The sequence below is a fragment of the Pangasianodon hypophthalmus genome, chromosome 21 (assembly GCF_027358585.1).
Source record: "Pangasianodon hypophthalmus isolate fPanHyp1 chromosome 21, fPanHyp1.pri, whole genome shotgun sequence".
Lineage (NCBI taxonomy): Eukaryota > Metazoa > Chordata > Actinopteri > Siluriformes > Pangasiidae > Pangasianodon > Pangasianodon hypophthalmus.
The window spans coordinates 18597990-18617402 of record NC_069730.1 but is presented as its reverse complement, the minus strand read 5'-3'; the positions used below and the strand labels follow the sequence as shown (position 1 = coordinate 18617402).

The following is a 19413-nucleotide window of genomic DNA, read 5'->3' as shown; positions in this document are numbered from 1 at the left end:
ACTGACTCACCCAGCACCAGGCTGGCGGTGAGCTGGTAGAACCCCGACACCGGAGCGGTGTAGCGGCCGCTGCTGGTGTTGAAGCCCTGGCCTCTCTGGTGAAACTGCTCCATGTCTGAAGGCTGTGGGAAGCACAGAGAAGAGAAATGACTCAAACTATTCCAGCTGCTCTTTTCCATCGCCAGCTCGTCTCATCTGTGTGCCAGCGGCTCGTTTCATTTCATTTACTTAAATCTGGGAAAACACACTGAGGGCGAGGGCCTCATTTACAATATATGGTGCTGAGTTACAAACAAAAGAAGACATCATTATATACGAGAGAGAAAACTGAAACATTTCAAACCAAATGTATAAAGCAATACATTTTCCATTACAACAATTCTTTTGGCAAGTTTTCTTGTATTCTGCACGTAATGTGAAACAGGCACATGTTGCACTTACTGTAATTTATTTATTACACTATTCTTTTATTTTCATCTTCATATTTTGCTCATTCCAAGGTTTACATGCATCCAAATAATACCACTGATGAAAAGGCTTCATGTGCAGATCTAATTTGAACGACTTCTCAGTGAAAAGAAGTGGATAATCATATTTAATGATATATCAAACAGAAAAAATATATTAAACAGAGAAATAGTCTCCAGTTGGATTCAAGGTGATTGTAAACGCATTAGAATTAAAAATCTACATATTTAATCTGTGTGGTAAGTGATGAAATATTAGAAATATTATACAATTTAAAAGTGGCTGTTAGGGCGTTTTCACACTTGGTGGTTTTTTTTCCCCTCAACCAGCAACTTTTTGTGTGTAATCCAGCAGGAAGCAAAAAATGAGGTGGAATGTGGCTGGGTCTTTAAAAAAGTGCTGAATTATGTCTTTTTTTTTTTTTAACTTCTTAGTCAGGTTGCAGAACTGAAAAACCAACATGGAGAACAAAGTACTCGTGAAAAATATGTTACTGAGGGAAAAGGAGAATTACGATATGCTGAATCAAAATAAGAATTTGTCTTTACAGTCAGGTTGCACAAGCAGAAAGCAAGCTCTGCTAGCTAGTTAGCTGATAGTAGCTAGAATACAACACTAATAGCTTTGTTATAGTTTCAGACACTTTTTTTTTTTTTTATATATCAACACAAAAGGCACTCTGGCTAGGGTAAAAAGCACATGGACGGGACACATTTCGGGATCCAAATTCTTATTCTTAAATCCAGTATTACATAATTTAAGATACAAGTTAAAAATGCAAGGTGATGAAATACTTAACCAACGTCAGCTACTTTGACAGAAGTTACAAACCTGTCGTTGTTATGCTAATGCTGACATAAACCAAAATTTGCTAATGCAGACAGATTTTTGAACAATTCGTAGAGTTTAGTGCACACATATAAACAGTTAATTCAGAATCTGCAATCAAATTAATTCATTTGGATTCATGAAATGCCTTAAACATAAACAGCCAAACTGAGTGATTGCCAGGTTCTCAGTGTTCTCGTGGGTTGATCTGACTTTACCAATAAAACTACTTTTTGATTCTGGTTTGTGATAAAAAGTGTTTAAAAGCCCCAGACATCATAATAACAGAACCCAAGTTTAAGCTGTTTGAAGTTTATTCCAGATGTGTAGGGCACCGCGTGCCAAAGTCACGGCGTTCAACAGCCAAGAAATGGCACGCTGATGGTTTGAGTTTAGGGAACTTACGCTGCTGAAAGGCTGGAGCTCCTGTAGACTCCGTCTCTGGACCAGCAGATTGCGGCGCAGGTGGCTGTGGAAGGCTGTGGCCACGCGGGGGGGCTGTTCACAGAGCACACACTGGCTGCCCACCATCTCTGATAGCAGCAAGAGGCAAAGTTTAAGTAAACCATACGTCCCAACACACATCATACTCACTATAATCATTATATAGTGCACTAGTTGGGTTCTCCTGCTCATAGAACACAGAGGAGGCAATCAGTCTCACACGATGTAACACAGTGAGCACAGAATACCCACAATGCACTGTGTGTTTGAAGATAATGTGCACACTGAATACAGGAGACACTTGTGATGGTGTTTATGTGGCATATATAGTGAATAAAGTGTGGTTTGGGATATGGCATTAGTAGTAAAGGTAGTAAATAAATAATTCTAAAAATAATAATAAAGTAACCATAAATAAGTTATTAAGGTAAAATAGTAATCATTGAAAAAAAAATCATATTAAGTAAATAATTAAAAAATAAGTGCTCACAAAATGTGAAATGATACAACAAACAAAACTAAAGAACAGTAAGAACACTGCTTGTTGCATGTCTTGTGGGAGTTCCACACTTTGGGTGGATATTCACTAAAAGTAGGTTGACCACTGGTGGTTTGGGATACAGCCACAGTGGACTGATGATGGTGATGATGGTGAGATGGTTCATGGTGTTTATATAATAATTCCATCAATCACAACCATGTAGAGTCCAGTGACAGTTCTAGATGTATTTGGAACAGACAACAGCCAAAAAAAAAAAAAAAAAAAAAGAGAAAAAAAGAAAAAGGAGGCCTCTTCATTTATTAATCCTGACTTCAACAACTGACTATTGACTCAGTGACTGACAGGGGAGAAAGAGTATGCCCCTCCCACCCAGAGAGCATGGCCAGTTTTGCTTTATTGGACTTATTGGCATTGTTGGCATTTGAACTCGCCATCTCCTTTTCTTTTTCACCACTCAGGAGCCTTGAAATATATTTTGATTGGAAATGCAGTTCCATAATAATAATAATAAGAAGAATATCTCCAGAAGTCAAAAATAGTCAGAAAAGTCATTTTTAATGTTGTTTTTGCTGTTCACACTCCGTAAAATCTTTGAAATCGGATATGACAATAAAAAAATTGGATTCGAGCTGTCAAAACGTAGCCAACTTCATTCTCCACTTGCCTTATTGTTCCGAGTGTATACGTTAGAGCTGTGCTATTTGGTAAGTTGTCAGCACTTCACACGCTTGCTGCTCTCTTAAATACCAAAGATAAACAGCAAGATTTGAAATGCTCGAGATTATATTTGACTGACACTTGGCTACATATAAAGTCATTAAACAATCTGTGCCTGAAAGGGAGATGTAAATATTTGGAGTGCGAGTGTGTATGAGTGGATGGAGTGAGTGTGTGTGTGTGTGTGTGTGTGTGTGTGTGTGTGTGCACGCGTAGGGGTTGAACATGCTTGAGTTCGCGGCGCCACTGTGTTTTTGCCGTGTGAATAAGAGCCTTTATGTTTTATATTGCTGTCAGAACAGCCTGCAGCTCGCTGCTCCAGAGCACAAACAGACCTGTGTCTGCTTTCCTGGCCAACTGCCAACACTCACTCCACACACACACACACACACACACACACACACACACAATGTGGAATCCAGGGAATTCTATAGCAGGGCCAAGTCACACTGACGTCCAAGAAAACTACGCCTATTAGAGGATCAAACCAGCCCACGATCAAACATGCGACGTCCCCTACAAACGCGCAAGACAATACAACACACACTGCAGGCTTCACACTGAAAGTGTGTCACAAACACACACACAAACACACACACACACACCCCCTCAGGCCACACAAATCATTTAATACATCAGTCAGACATCATCCACACAAAGGCTGTTTGATCTTTGACACAAAACTGCAAGCAAACTACGCTGCAGGTGCCAGTAAGCGCACTAAAACACAATTACCAGCAACACAAATGTTAAGGACGATGTGCACATTGGTTAGAAGGTGTTGATTAATTTTCTATAACAGCAGCGCTGACAGTAGTGCAGCTACAAAGTCACGTCATTTAATGCACTCATTCTAATACGCTATTGTTTCTATCATAACTCATACACAGGGACTTGCACCGCTTTAAAACCATGCGCAGTGGGCGATAAGGTACAGTTTTCTGTAAGGAGACGTTTATTTAATATTTATAGAAGGATTCGCTGGTATCAGAGGTAAAACTGTAACTTCAGACATCTTCGGACAGATGAGTTTACACTTTGTCTCCTTAACTTCGAGAGAGATAAAAAGTATGTTGTTCTTTTTTTAAAAAATAAATCGCTGTGGTATAAAAGAAATAAAATACTTCATGACATGCTGTTATAGGAAGATAATCAACTTCGATGTGGTAACACTAACCCTGTTTTGTCACGGACTTTTTTTTCCCTAGAACAGCATATCCTGGAGTGTTTTATTCGTTATGTGAGTTACTGTTTCTATTATTGCGAGCATGAGGCAAGTTTTGAACTGCTCTTATTTTTGTTATTGTCGAACTGTATTTATTTTAACTAGTCCTTTATGTAATTGCGCTTCACAACTTCGCTCGGTTTTATGTTTTCGCTGCCGTTTGGCACGTGGTTTAGTTTTCGCAGTTATTGGCTCGTGGTGTTATGTGCATAATAAAACATAAAACATTTTGAAAGCTGTGTAATTAAGTTTCACATCTACTCATGTGGTCTTGTGGCATATCAACTGACATACATATATTAGCTTTGTAGCATGTATAATTATGTTTAGTTATATTGACTTGGCACTCGTTTACTGGCATTCATTTCTTTTTTTTTTGTATTTATCAGCTCACTGAGTTTTAGTGTCATATACATGTGTTTACATGAGTAAATATGTATAAACAAGTATGTGTAATATGTTTGGGTGTTTTCTTTTTTGCACACTGCGTACCAGATCGCAATTAACATTGGTGTGTTTATTCTAAAAGTGCGTGTACTGGCTCCATTCTTTTCCCTCCACACGTTACTCAACATTATAACTTAGGTTTCAATTATATATAATGATTATTTGTAAGTGTGTATGTATATCCATCTAAAATTTTCTTCTTTTTTTGTCTGTTTACTGGTTTACAAGCATACTGGCTGACTTCCTAGAAAACCCACTGTTTCATTTATATCTGCACAGACATGCACATCGGTTGTTTTACACAGTTATGCACAACTTGGCTTCTTCAGCCTGGTTATGATATCTTGGCCTAGAGCAAAAGTATGAATTACTTATCAGGGCTTTAAGTGTTGAAGCAGCTTTGTAGTGTATTTCGATTATTTTCTGCTAAGTGTGCTGCTGTGGCTACACAAGCAAACTTTTAACAGTGAGGATGCAAACCCCAAAGGGCATAATTACAAACTCTCTGCTGTGTAAAACCTAAAAGGTGTTTAACATTTTAAGTTAATTTCAGAATACTGTCCTGCAGATATTCAACAACACCTCTTCTGATTGGCACAGTGCATAAGTAAGGAATAAAACACCTCAGGGTGTGCTGTTATAAGAAAATCAGCAACAGGCTGGTCTGATGAAGCAGAGTTCCTATTACCACTGTGAAGTTCATTTTCCAATAAGAGCACATACTAAAGTGTTTTATTCCTCTTACACGACAGCAATTTGCCAAAGATTACAATTTCTATTTATTAAAGAATGACACATACTTTTAATCCATTTATAGTTATGTTTATTGTTGTGGAACATCTGTGAAACAAGCTAGTTCCTGTTATCGCTCAGGATTTAGCAGCTAGAGGGAGTCTTTCTTTTTTCTCCCCTCTCTTCTAAAGTCAATAAGAGCAAAAAAAAAACCCGCAGCTTGACATGTTACTGAGAAAGCACATAGCGTAAACTCATCTGTCCTGAAGACTTTCCATGTCAGAAGACTTAGTTACAGCTTTACCAATCATATCTAAATGGAAAATAAAGTATGCTACAACCAAACCGGTATCTAAAACCTAATACTAATAAAAACTTTGCCGATCCCTGATTTAATATTCAGCTGTATAAACTGTAGAATAGACTGTAAATAAACATGTGCTGTTGATTTGAGTTGGAAGCTGCAATGGCCTGTCTGTGTAGAAACCAGCTTTTAGGGGGAACTCGACTGTGGGCTGTGCTGAGTTGTTCTCTGATCAAATACAGTCTCAAATCAATCAAGCAATGAAGCTTTCAAACAGCATAATGCGTTTGCTACTTTTGACAGAAAGCCATGTTTAGCTCTGTTACATTTCAGTGTCAATCTCTTATTTCCCCACATTTCCTTGACTGAATAAGATTTTTGCTGAAGGATACAATTAACTGGAGCTGTAAAGTTTTCATCTCTTAATTATGGACAGGGTTTCAGACATCACTGGCGTCAGACTTCATCACAATGTTTTACTTCGGGAAAGTGTAATGAAGCAGAAACTTGTTTATGCGTATTATGAATCTTTTCATGAAAAATTAAGCTTTACTGTTGCCTTATGCATGAATATATACACACAGTCACTGACCACTTTAACGAGAATGCCTGTACACCTGCTCATTTGTGCAATTATCCAATCAGCCAATCATGTGGCAGCAGCACAGTGCATAAAATCATGCAGATACAGGTCAAGAGTTTCAGTTAATCTTCACATCAAACATCAGAATGGGAAGATTTGTGATCTCTGTGATTATGGTTGTTGGTGCCAGTTGGGCTGGTTTGAGTATTTCAGAAACTTCTGGTCTCCTGGGATTTTCACACACAACAGTCTCTAGAGTTTACACAGAATGGTGTGGAGGGGAAAAAAAAAAAAAAAAACACAACATTCTGTGTGAAATCATCTTGTTGATCGAGTTGGCAAGACTGGTTTGAGCTGATGGGAAGGCTACAGCAACTCACATAACCACTCTTTACAACCAGAGTGAGCAGAAAAGCATCTCAGGACACACAACACAACACACAACCTTTGTGTTGCGGATGGGCTACAACGGCATTAGGTCACATCCTGTCAGCCAAGAACACAGAATCTGAGGCACAGGTTCACTAAAACTGGACATTTAAAGATTGGAAACCACTAGGTGATGTTTTTGCAATCTTAGATACTCCCTAGATTCGTACATATATTTAACAAATTAAGCAATAGTCCACAATGTTCTGGGATGAAATGATTAAAAATGATGGAGCAGGTCATATGAATTTTGAAAATCAATGCATACTGTAAATTACACTTGTGTATACCATTCAAACACGTTTTCCATCCATACAGTGTTTAAAACTCAACATGTCCACAAAGAGTTAAACCTCCATCAGTGCTTTCAGCTTATTGTAATGCCTTTTGAATCTGCTCCATCTTGTTATGATTCAGTTACTTCTGTATCCATACTACAGCAGTTTACTTGCCAGGATACCACTGAAATGTATGACGGGGCTGCCTCAACATTAATAGGAGAGTTTCAGATTTGTGATTGGTCTGGACACCATGTTGACCAGGCTGGATGAACTACGACTTCTTTAACGGGTCACTTCAGTTCTTTCTAGTTCCTTTATATCTAAGAATCATTAACATTGCCGTACCTTTCAGCTTTAGCTGGAGGTCCTCCAATATCTCGTCCTGGTTGGGCATCAGTGGGCCAGGAGGACCAGGAGGCCCCTGGGGTCCGGGAGGGCCCGGAGGACCAGGCAGGCCATGCTGGAGAAATTAAGAGAGAAGAGAGGGGTTACAACTGTTATGTGTAGGGATGAACTATATATTAAGACCTCTGAGTGGAACAGGAAGTGATCTCCCCCACCCCAAAGTGTAGTATAAGATTCCTCAAAAGTTGTTCACTTCCTAGATATTCTACTTGGAACCCTATTTGTTGTAGGGTACATATCTAAGGTGAACCAAATAATTATTTTAAGGTTCTAGATTTAACATTTCAATTCTAAGCAATAGTACATACATCATTCAAATTTTGGTTAAGTCACACTTCATTTCTGTAAGATCTTATGCAAGTTTAGCACCATACATGTCTAAAGTCTCAAGGTCAGAACCTTACCTTTGATATTCTTTTATTTTGTTTGGGCTTCTTGTTTCCACCCTTATTTGAGTTATCCCTGAAGGCTATCCAGGTCCTATGAGGATCAACTATGTCCATATCTGAAGACACAGTCTCCTGCAGAATAGATGGTCACCAAATTTGTACCAATCATAGTCCTTAGAAACTGCTGTAGCATTCACACCAGAGCATGCACCAACAGAGTCAGGTATATAATACAGACTACAGTCATTTAGTATGAGGCAACGTTTTCCATAATTCTAACACAAATATTACTGTAGCTTTCACCTCATGTATAATACTGCATGCTTGCAAGATGACAAAAAAACCACATGAAAACATTCCCTTGTGTATTAACACAGGTGCACACCACATGGGCATGGATGCTGAACTTACAGGACTCTCTGTGCTCACGGAGTTGCTCTCATCATCAAGCTCTAGTTCCTCTAGGCTGTCCTGTCCAGCGCAGGTGGTGAGTAGGAGGCTCAGGACCAGGGGCAGGAACGGCCCTTTCGGCCCATGCCAGGGCAACATGGTGCAGGGTCAGAGGGCAGTGATTTCTCACAGATCCTCAGTGTTCAGGTCCCATCCCACTCCCGGGAAGTGAAGAGTGATCTTTGAGCTTCTTGTAGTGTTTTACAGGACAGGTTTCTCAAAGGACAGGTTGATAGTTGATATGAAGATGGATCCTCAATTCCTCAAAGGATTGATGCTTCTCATGAAGAAATAGTACTGGGATGGTTTTAAGAGAGGAAAAAAAGGAAAATCTCTTTGAGAGGTTCAGTTCTGGAGATCAGGAATATTTATCTTGAGCTATGCAAGTGGTGAGGCCTAACGTCACTCTTTTTTTTCCTCCAAGCTCAGTCTTGCCCCTGTCTCATCCAAGACTCTCTATGCCTTCTTGCTACAGTCTAAACTCCCGCAGATTGAGCTTTGAATTTTGAGTCCTTGTGCATGTATTCTGTAAATACAGCATGTGTGGTCACCGTTGATGCGTTTGTGTGATGATTAGGCAGCTACACGGTTCTGTTACAGCGTGACTGGCAGTGATAAAGCCGGTGTGTGTGTGTGTGTGTGTGTGTGTGTTACACTTGCTCAGTGGGTGGGATTGCCTCTCAGTTACTCCCTGCTCTCTCACTAACCTTAAAGTCCCTCTGTTGCTTTGCTTGCTCGGTTCCTTTCCGCTCCATAGGCCCTCGAGTGATGCTGATTTATTCCTCCAAACGAGTGCCTTCAGTTTACTCCACGTTCACTCTGTGTTATGAAGGTTCCCTTTCGCGCTCTGCTGTTTTTAAGCTCCTGAGCAGCTCAGGCCCCTCCTCCTTTCATCCCTTCACTCCTCCTTCTGTTGCTTATCTGCTTGTGAATCTCAATCTGTCACTTTGTCTCTCTACAGCCACCCTGATGCCTCATCTCTCCCTCGTCTCACCCTTGTCCTACCCTCATCCTATCACCCTGTCTGAGCATTCCCGGCTCTCTTTCTCCTGCCGGTCCTGTGTCTGGCTCATTCCTTTGCTTCTGACAGCTTTGTTTTGCCCTCTTTCATGGGCCTCTGGGTCCTAGTGCCTATTGTTTGATCTTCAAAAAGTTGCCTAATATAATTTCTACTGCATATTTTCTCCAGAAAGATATAACTTAGGTGAATCATTTCTTTAAAAGCATTTGTTTCAGATGAATATCAAAAAAGAGCAAACCAAGAACAGATGGTATTCGCTTTAACTGGTCCATTCTCTATTATTTTAGAATGCAAAACCAATCCATCCTGTGTTTCCAAACACTGAAGGACATTTGGGTGGAGCAGAAATGTGCATGTCAGATATGCTGAACCTTGCTATCAAGGATGATGACATTTAGCGGGAAATTTGCCTTCCACACAATCTGCCACACCTCCTCTTTTATCAGTCTGTCCTTCTTGCCTTTGCCACTTCTCCTCAACTGAATGAACAGTGTGGTCCTTAGAGTGGCACCTGGTTTAATACCAACCTGCTCAAGCCTCAAGAAGCCTCATTACATAATTCCAAAATCGCATGCAAAGTCAACCCAAGCGGTCACTGGCACCATCTCATGGCCAATTTATGTTAAAACAAACATGAGAGATTTCAAGTCACTGCTTGTCTAGTTGTTGTATAATGAATATGCAATGCACGCTGGATCTGTCTAAGTATTTAGGCAAGGAAATTAATTTAGTATGCTGACTTCCAGAGTTTAAACAATGAAGTGTTTTGACCTTTGCCAGGAGACGGCTCTGCGGCTGTAGAAACTGTAACTCACAACAACCAGGTTTTGGCTAAAAATAGGACAACTGGACTCACTTCTTAGCAGGATTACAATTTAAAGGCACCATTTTTGTATTCTACGTTTTCAAAACCACACCAATCGCCAATGAGACTCTTGGTTTTAATATAAATTGTATACAGGATGGTGAACACTTGTGTGGACTTTAAACAAGATTTGCATGAGAGATTTTTATTTTGAACCAGTTGCCAGTTTAAGGACAAAACTCTTCATTCAGCTGAGGGCAAAAATAGAAAAGGTAAAGGCAAGAAGGATATACATTTATTTAATAAATTTTTCTATACAAAGGAGTCCAATCCAAGCATAAGCTGAGCAGTTTACAGTTAAGAGCTTTCTCAATAGCCAAACAGTGGCTTCTGGGATACTTTCATGTGGCTTTATGTGTGAATACATGTATGTGAACTGCAGTGTACATTACTAATAAGTGTAGATATAGTAAAAGTTGAGTGTAGTACACATAATTTTCCAAAGAATCACTATGTATACTTCAATAATAAGATAATAAATGAGTTTTACCTTCTATTGCCTCACACCTGGCCTCTCTGGAAACTTTGCATACTCAACTTTTACTACATCTACAGTCATTACTGAAGTACATTGCAGGTACATTCTTCATGTAGGAAAAGTTTAGCATAGTACACAAACTTCTAGAGAGACAAGACAGGATTTGACCTTCCCAACCTCCCAACCTTTCATTAGCACAGACCTCTAACTGCCGAGCTACCGCTGCCACGCACTGATAAAGGAAGAGGTGTGGCAGGCTGCATGGAAAGCTTGCAACTTTCCATTTAAATGTCATCATCCCTGACATAAATGCAACTGGAATGACCCTAGCTTGAGTTTTATCCCCTGTCTGAACAAGTCTTTTCATTGCAATGTGAGGAATTGCGGGACACTCTTAAAATTCAAACTCTGAAGCCATCACGTCAACACTGCTGTGTACATGAACAGACTCACATTTCTGCAGCCTAAATGAAGCCTACATTCCATCACTTGTAAATTATATAACTATAAATAAAGCTAATAAAAGTGCAAAAATTATCCTTTTTATTTCTTACCTATACAAATAACCTTGAAAATACGTAGAACATGATTAAAATAATAATAATAATAATAATAATTGTTTAAGGCATGGCATCAGCACAAGTGAGTTATGTGCCTGAGAAAACCGGTTTGGAAAACTGCATTACAGTCTGGAGTGCCTCCTGTCAGTCATTTTATAGACACGCCCCAACGCACCTTCGTGATGGAGCATTTAGTTACTGTTGAATGGGATGAAGGTGGATGCAGAATTAGCACTGTTGATAAATAATTAAGTAGCTAAGTTTTATTTTACATTGAAGAAAAAAAAAAAAAAGGATAGCAAAGGCACTCTTGACTGTTCTCATACATTAGCATGAGCCATATTTTGCGTGATTGTAGTGTTATAACTTGGCTTTCAGGCAGCTGTGAATGACCTATCATTTAGCTAGCTAGCGATGCTAACAACACTAATACTGGAGCTTAAATCTTATAAAGGCTCTGTCCTGCAGCCTCATGGTGTACTGATGCTGGGATAAGAGGACTGGAAGTCGCTGGTTCAGGAGAAGCAGAAGACACTCGACACGCTCCTTTTCCTAAACAGTATAGACAAAAAGTTATTGCTTTCTCAATATCTACATAAAATCTAAGAGAGGTAATATATAGGATCCCATTCACTGGGAAATGGTATTTGCCCTTCTTTTTTTGGACGAGAACGCAAGTAATGTAGGCTAAATTGCACATTTTACACTTCAGACCAGTGCACTTTATCACTGCAGCACTTTGTGGTGGCACAGATGATCAGCAGGGTGTTCAAATAGTTTGTGGAGTTTGTTAAAGACAGATCAGAGTTTGTCGAGGGTCAGGGACTTGACTTTATTAACACCCATCCCAGCAAAGGCATCAGGTTGACAGTGGGAAAAAAAAACATGGTTGTTCATGACAAATGTAATGTCTTAAAGCTTCTTTATTGCGCTGCTTTACTGCTTTAGACAGCAAGCCTCAGTGTGTGGAGTAAAAACACACCACACCTTTTCGATTTATCAGCTATTTAAGAGCCATAATATGACTCGGGTGTATTTATTGCAAGAACACCCACCGGGCACAATGGGCCAGTAAAATCACCAGTGTTATTTACAGTTATTTCATCGTAATCCATCCAAGCTGGACTCACATTAACACAGATTTAAAGTTGTGTGTGTGTTTACATGCTCAGGATCTGGAGAAGGTGAAGATCCTGGTCTGCTCCAGAAAACTGGTCGCTTTAAAGTGCTGTTGGTGTGCAGACACATGAAGGTGGCTGTTTTTCGGCAGGTACAGCCAAAAACACGGTGAAAAAAATTGTTTAGGCTGCTCGATTTGTAAACAAGCCTGCAGAACGGAATTTTTTATTAGCATTAATTGCGCTGGCTTTGGTTAGCGGTGTGCTGCCAAAACATGCACACAGAGAGAAAGGTTTTATAGGCTTAGAGCGGTAGATGTCCCGTTTAAAAATTAACCATTACAACAACTTATTTGATCATTTTCTTGGCTTGATTTTTACTACATTTACTTACCTTCATACTATTTGCACTTTTCTACATGTCTCATTTATTTACTCTAATTCTTTAATCCTTTAAATAAACTCTTTAATTTAATTCATATATTTAAAAAACAATATGAAACCATCCAAATCTTAATAAATATATCACTGTATGTTATTATTATTTACCTAGCCAGCATGGCATTGTAAAGGCACAGTGACCTTAGAAACAAAACAAAACCATTGGGAATATCAACTTTTGCCTCAGAAGCGTTGGTTAATTATTAGGTATAATTAAAATTACACTTTATTAACAATTAGCATCAACCGCTAACAAACTCTCCATCACATTTCCCATGTTAATAAACATCAATATTGCATCACAAGAAATTATATGAAAGATCTTGCAGTTTGCAATGTTCCAATGTACATGTTTCGCTTGTGGAGGTTCGGCTTATCTAGGCCAGGGGTGCTCAACCTTTAGCACACATTTATTTTATGAACTATATTTTTTATGTTTTTTTGTTTGTTTGTTGTTTTTTTTTTTTTTTTAAAGAGTCGGAGAGTTTTTACTCCCAAAACATTTTTTAATTATTCAGGTTGACATTATTATAGGCCTTGGTATTGAGGTTTAGATTAAATCCAAACAATTCAAGTCAAAATGGCTAATAACTAAGAACTTTGATAATTGTCACTTATAATTTCCACAAAAGAAAAATTAAAATAAATCACAACCCCTCTGGCTATGCTTCATGGACCCCTGGAGGTACCTGGATCCCAGTCTGAGAGCCCTGGTTCTAGGCTAATTAAAATATGACCAAAAGTATGTGGACACCAGACCATCACATACATATGTGGGTCTTCCGCAAACTGTTGCCACAAAGTTAGAACACCACAGTTGTAGTATAGAATGTCTCTGTATGCAGTAGCTTTACAATTTCCCTTCACTGGAACTAAGAGGTCCAAACCTGTTCCAGCATGACAATGCCCCTGTGCACAAAGCGAGCTCCATGAAGACATGGTTTTTACCAAAGTTGGAGTGAAAGGACAACTCCTCATGTGACCTCAGTGCCTTTCATCACTAACGCTCTTGTAGCTGAATGAACACAAATCCCCACAGCCACGCTCCAAAATCTAGTGAAATGCCTTCCCAGAAGAGTGGAGCTTATTATAACAGCAAAGGAGGACCGACTCCATGTTAATTCCCATGGTTTCGGAATGGACACATATGGGACACACCATTAGCTATATAGTACATCATTACAGTGTAATTTAAGGGTCTTTTCTTAGTAACAGAGCAACAAATCTGAGGGAAATGTTGCTCTTCTCTACAGTTTTGTCTCTTTCTCACCGTCTCTCTGCCTTTATATAGCTCACGTAAAAGATTTGTCATCAACACGCTAGTTAGTTAATGTGATAAGCTCAGTGTACATATTTCTGAGTTGCCTAGCAACAACGTCATGACTTCCCATGTTTAAAGCATGACTTCATGAGTTTGATTTGAACACTATTATCTGTTCAACAATTTCAAGAAATGCCTCAATAAAACATCTGCTGTTTCACCACGTAAAGACTCCTGAGCTTTTTTCTGATCTCGTCCTGCAGATGGTTTAAATAATCTGGTTTACGCTTTGCTCATGGACACATATCTGAACTCTGGCTGCCTCATGCATGTCTCTTGGCTGAAGGGTAAACGTGATGTGCTGAGAGACGAGCTGGTCCTGACGGACAGGTACAGAGCACACTGCAGCTCCTGGTCCAGACCGTCTGAGGTAAATCTGAGGTAAATTAAGGGCAGTGAGGCTTTGGCACGCACTCCGCACTGCTGGCGTTCAGGACAAAGCCTGGCATATTTAGGCCACTCCTGGCAGACACGCAGGCTTCTGCAAGGCTTAATGTGTTGTACAAGGGATTAAATCGATGCCGATGTGACTAATGGATTGTCCGTGTGTTAGCACGTAGTCCATTAGAGCAGCATCTTATTTATATTAACAAAGAAGTACACTTTGTTTTAATGGTGAGAGCTGTCTCAAAAATATTTAGCTGGCAAACATATATTTGCTTCTTTAGTTTTATTCGGGAGCTACAACGCTCATGTAGATAACAGGTAATGGAAAATACAAATTTAGCAAATCACACACTTGCCTCTGGTTGTTAAATAATCCTGAATGATCTTGCTTATATTGTTTCTGACACACTGTTATCTATAAAATTGGGCAAAAGGATGTCACAGAGTTAAAAACGGTCCATTGTGAAGCTGAATCGCTGTTTTGTGAATTGTCTTACTGACTCAGATTATGCTTTTTTAAAATCGTGAGTTTTTGTGTCAAAACTAAAGCACCAAATACCGCACGTTACCCACAGTCATTCATTTATAATACCCACAGTCATTCCTTTTTTAGTTGCATTTAATGTTGTGGAACATCCATGTTCCCTCACCAGCCTCTCTTTTTTCCTCTCTCAAAGTTAATAAGACCAAAAAAAAAAAAAAACAAAAAAAAAAAACACATCGTCATGTCGCAGAGAAGCAAGAAAGCATAAACTCCTCTGTCCTGAAGATGTCAGAAAACGTAAAGTTACAGCTTTATCTCTGACTGTTACAAAGCGCTGACACTGGATACTCCTTCCGTAAATGCTAAATAAATGTCTCGTTGTTTGTTCTGGTTGGCCAACACCAAACCCACGCACATGAACACAGTGAGTCGATTCACTTGCACTCTCCTCACAGTGAGAGCCAGATCACTGTCTGTGCCCCACGCCGAATCTATTACATTTTAGGACTGCGTTAGCTATTTCCTCTGAGGTCAAATTCCACATCATTAAAACGATTTATTATGGCAATCCCTTGCGTTTACTGATGCCGTTTGTTCATTTTACTTTTAAGGAAGTATTTTTTCCACAAAGTTAGCGAACACAAGTACATGGATGATGCAAGTGAGATTTAATTAACTGCACATCATATAGTAGGGTTAAAGTACATTTTTGCAGTGTGTGGAGGGTGAGAGAGTACAGCTCACGCTAATGTTACCTCAGTATCTCCACGTTCTCAAGCTTTTCCACTGCAAGTGGAAAAATCTGGTTGTCCATGAAAAAAATTATTAGAGGTATGTATCTCCTTCCAAAATTATACAATAGGCTCAATGATCCGAGGTATCAAGGAGAAATTACCTCAGCCAAGTGTTTAATACAATGTCATTCAGTATTAACTTGGCGGAGAGGAAGGCCACACTTCCTTTACTATGGCTGACAGGCACAGAGGCCACACCTCGTTTTCTAGGACTGACAGGCACAAAGGCCACACCTCCCTCACTGTGACACCTGTCAAGCACACAGGCCACGCTTTCATTGGGCCTAACAGGATCAGAGGCCACGCCTATTTTACTGTGACTCACAAGCACAAAAGTCACACCTCCTTATTTGGAACTGACAGGCACAAAGGCCACTCCTCCATTACTGGGACCTACACACACACAAGCAAGACTGCTAAAGGAAACTCAGTTGATGTCTGTAAATAATTAACACTAGTAATTAAAAGAGATGTGCTTACACAGACGTAACGGATAATTTTTGACCAACACAAGGTTTGTTAAATATGAGAGTCCATATTACACATACTGGTGCAAATCCGTCACAGTACCCATAATGCACTAAATGTTCTTAGGGAATGAAGTGAATACAGTGATTATTTTTCTCCTCCAGTTACTCCATTACCTCAGGTGTGGAAGCCGCACATGGAGGGCTGCGTCAGTTTCTTGAGTAGACGAGCTGAAGGTGGAGGCCCTCGACTCTGGCGCCTGAACGCATCTTCTTCATGTCTGCCATCGAGGCTCTGAGTGCCAGAGACCTGTGGACTCTAGAGCCTCGAGCTCTTCTTTCTGGAAAAGAGCCTGAGGGGAAAAAACACAAGCTGAACCCAAAATGAGAGCGAAACAATCATAAACCATGGTGGAAAATATGCTAATAAATCATGTTTTAACTAGTCAGGGTCAGAACATGACAACGGTCTGAAGCATGCTAGCTTCGGGGGGTAAAGTACACAAGAATGACCACACAGCCTGTGCTTCATTTCTTGTTTCATATGCTGCTTGGCTAGAAAGTCGTGCATGTGCTTTTTATTTATAGGTGGTGCTTTGGCTGAAGGAATCCAGGAGAGACTGCACGACTTTCCGAGTTGTGCTCAAATCATGGCTACCGGCTCCAGAATAATCATCGTCTCGACAGAAAGGGGCTGAAAACAATTAGGATTAAGAGAAGAGCTCGGAAAAATCTGCGTTTGGAAAATTGCTCCGTCTCACTGTTATTTAGTCTAGGCGAGAAATGTGCGAGAGCTATTTCCCAGAAGTCAGAGACGTGATGTGATGACAGTCCCTTCTCTGCGACGTGCGAGATGCTTGGCGCTGTCCTGCAGATGCCAGTCCCGCATTCCTGTAGTGCCATGACTAGCGTCTCCGTCTAGCCAGCTCAGGGCTGATGCACAGCCGTGCATTTTCTCTACAGCTCTCTACATTCGTGGATGTTGTTATAAGAGCATCGCATCCAAAATCTATAACTCAACCTCTCAGCGAGTCTGGAGGAATTTCGCATTATTCCCAAGGCTCTCAGTGATATTTATTCAGGGCTTTATTTCAGAGACCTTTTTTTTTTTTTTTTTTTTTTTTTAATATCAGTATTGCTCTCTGCCCATTGCTAGTGCAGTTCAGAACAACAGAAGCACAGTGTGAGAAAAGCTTTTATCATGAGATAAATATGTTAGAAAACCAGCAGCAGTTATATCATTGTTATAATATAACCTACATGGTTACCAAATAGGTTCTGCAAAATAGGTGCAGGTGACATTTAACTAAACGATGATTCTCGTAATAATGACACGTTCTTATAGTAACACAGTACTTTTCTTATAACGAGGAGTTGTTTTCTCATAGTAACGAGATGCTTTTCACATAGTAACAGTGTTTTTCTCATAATGATGAGAATTTCTTTGTAGAAACAAGATGCTTTTCTTGGAATAACGAGAACACACCTTGTAGAAACGAGATATTTTCTCAAATAACAAGATGCTTTTCTTGGAATAATAACATGTTCTCATTGTAACACGACATTTCCTCATAATAAGAGGTTTTGTGCGTAATGAGATGCTTTTCAATTAACAACAAGACGTTCTCTCGTAATAACGAGTTGTTTCCTTGTAGTAAAAAGATGCTTTTCTTGTAATATCGAGTTGTTTTCTTATAGTAATGAGACACTTTTCTCAATAATGAGCTGTTTTCTCGTAATAAGATGTTTTCCTGTAGTAACGAGATGTTTTTCTTGCAATAACGAGATGCTGAAGGGGATTTTTATCTTGCGTGGCAGCAGTGTCCTTCCACACAGAACAAAATAAAACTTGAATAAGTTCAGCTTCACTACACACATCATTATTCATGTAACTTACTAGCCTAGCTAACAACCTAGCTCCACAGCACACACCAGCTTATGTAGGCTTTTTTTCTTTTTAAATACTGAAGTACTTCTGAAGTGAAATATAAATATCTATGTGCATCCCACATGGATTCTGGATGAGAAAAGAAATTCCAAGAACTTCCAAATGAAATGTGTGTGTGTATATACACACAGGAAAGACACGAGAGCCTCCAGACCTGATTTAAAGGCAGTGCAGGACACTGTAATCTCTTAATATTGCAACTTACTGAATCCCAAAGCTGTTTAAAAGTATTCATGTTTTGGAATTTTATTTTAGCAAACTTTTGCACAAAACGGTACATGCAGTCACACAGATTGCATTATTTATGTGATCAGTCCTTTTTATGAGAGAGAAATGTTCTGTAATGGATAGAAACTCTTGACCTGTTCCAGTCTATTTTATAATCTCACTTGGGGAAACACTGCCCTCTTGTGGACAAAACAAGCAAAAACAATCATTTAGCAGGGCAATGAACCTTCTCATGAATTTTCCTTTTATATAGAAAAAGCAACAAACAGTAACAGATGAATATATTTCTAAAATAGAAAATCTACATATTTTCTAAACTTAGTTCTAGACACCCAAATAATTCTCACGTTAAAATGGAAATTCAGAGGGAGAGATAAAGAGGAAGAAGAGAGCGAGACATTATTTACATTGAAATTATTCACATTATTTAGGTAATGCTTAATTAACGCTTTATTAGAAAACATATCAAGTTAAAACACCGGCAGGATTGCATTTTAAAGCATTGGTGTTTGCCAATTCTATGCTACTCCATACCTGACTAGTTCGATACTGAGCCGATTCTTTTGAACTGTCCGTTTCAATGAATCGAATACCTGATTCAATTGATTCAATTAAACCTCCAAATTGCACCATATAAAATTCTAGTGTATTCTTTGTGTATTCGTGTCTAAACTCGTACAGTACCTGAATTCACCGTTTATGCCTGGTTTTTAACAGGTTTGTTTAACAAAACCTACCTAAACAATACGCAATATTAAAAGCACACTCTTACCATGTTTGCTGTGTAGCATCTTTAGCAAACTCAGCAAGTACAACTTCCTTATCCATTTTGGTCTATTTTCACGTATTTAAGACGCCAGCTCGTGTAATAAGCAACAAATTAATAAAAAGATGTTCGTGAAAATAATAATAAATGCATATATTTATATATGTGACAAGTTATTTAGCTTATTAGCCTAGCATTTGTATTAGCACACGCGCATGTTAGCCTAACGTCGAAGCTGCTGCGTGAGTTAATTAATTAATGACGTTTGATTCATCAACAATGGATCTTGGAATCGACACATTCACTGGTAGATTCGGTTCAAGTCGAATAG

At 39.2% G+C, this 19413-nt stretch overlaps 1 protein-coding gene across 3 annotated transcripts in view; it reads right to left on the bottom strand.

Moving 5' to 3' along the window:
- The window catches only part of si:ch1073-184j22.1 (erythroferrone), a 28114-nt gene extending 8768 nt beyond the window's left edge, over nt 1–19346 (bottom strand). Inside the window, exons 1-7 of one of the 3 annotated variants that reach the window (XM_026946302.3) lie at nt 19089–19346; nt 16318–16493; nt 8166–8501; nt 7770–7886; nt 7306–7420; nt 1702–1829; nt 11–122 (exon numbers count right to left, since the gene is read on the bottom strand). In XM_026946302.3, the coding sequence (XP_026802103.2) occupies nt 11–122; nt 1702–1829; nt 7306–7420; nt 7770–7886; nt 8166–8303 (610 nt within the window). In that variant the 5' untranslated portion in view covers nt 8304–8501; nt 16318–16493; nt 19089–19346. Of the gene's footprint in view, nt 1–10; nt 123–1701; nt 1830–7305; nt 7421–7769; nt 7887–8165; nt 11070–16317; nt 16494–19088 lie in introns of those variants that run through there. The other 2 variants (XM_026946301.3, XM_053227494.1) reach the window with 2 other exon arrangements.
- Nucleotides 19347–19413: the final 67 nt, after the last annotated feature.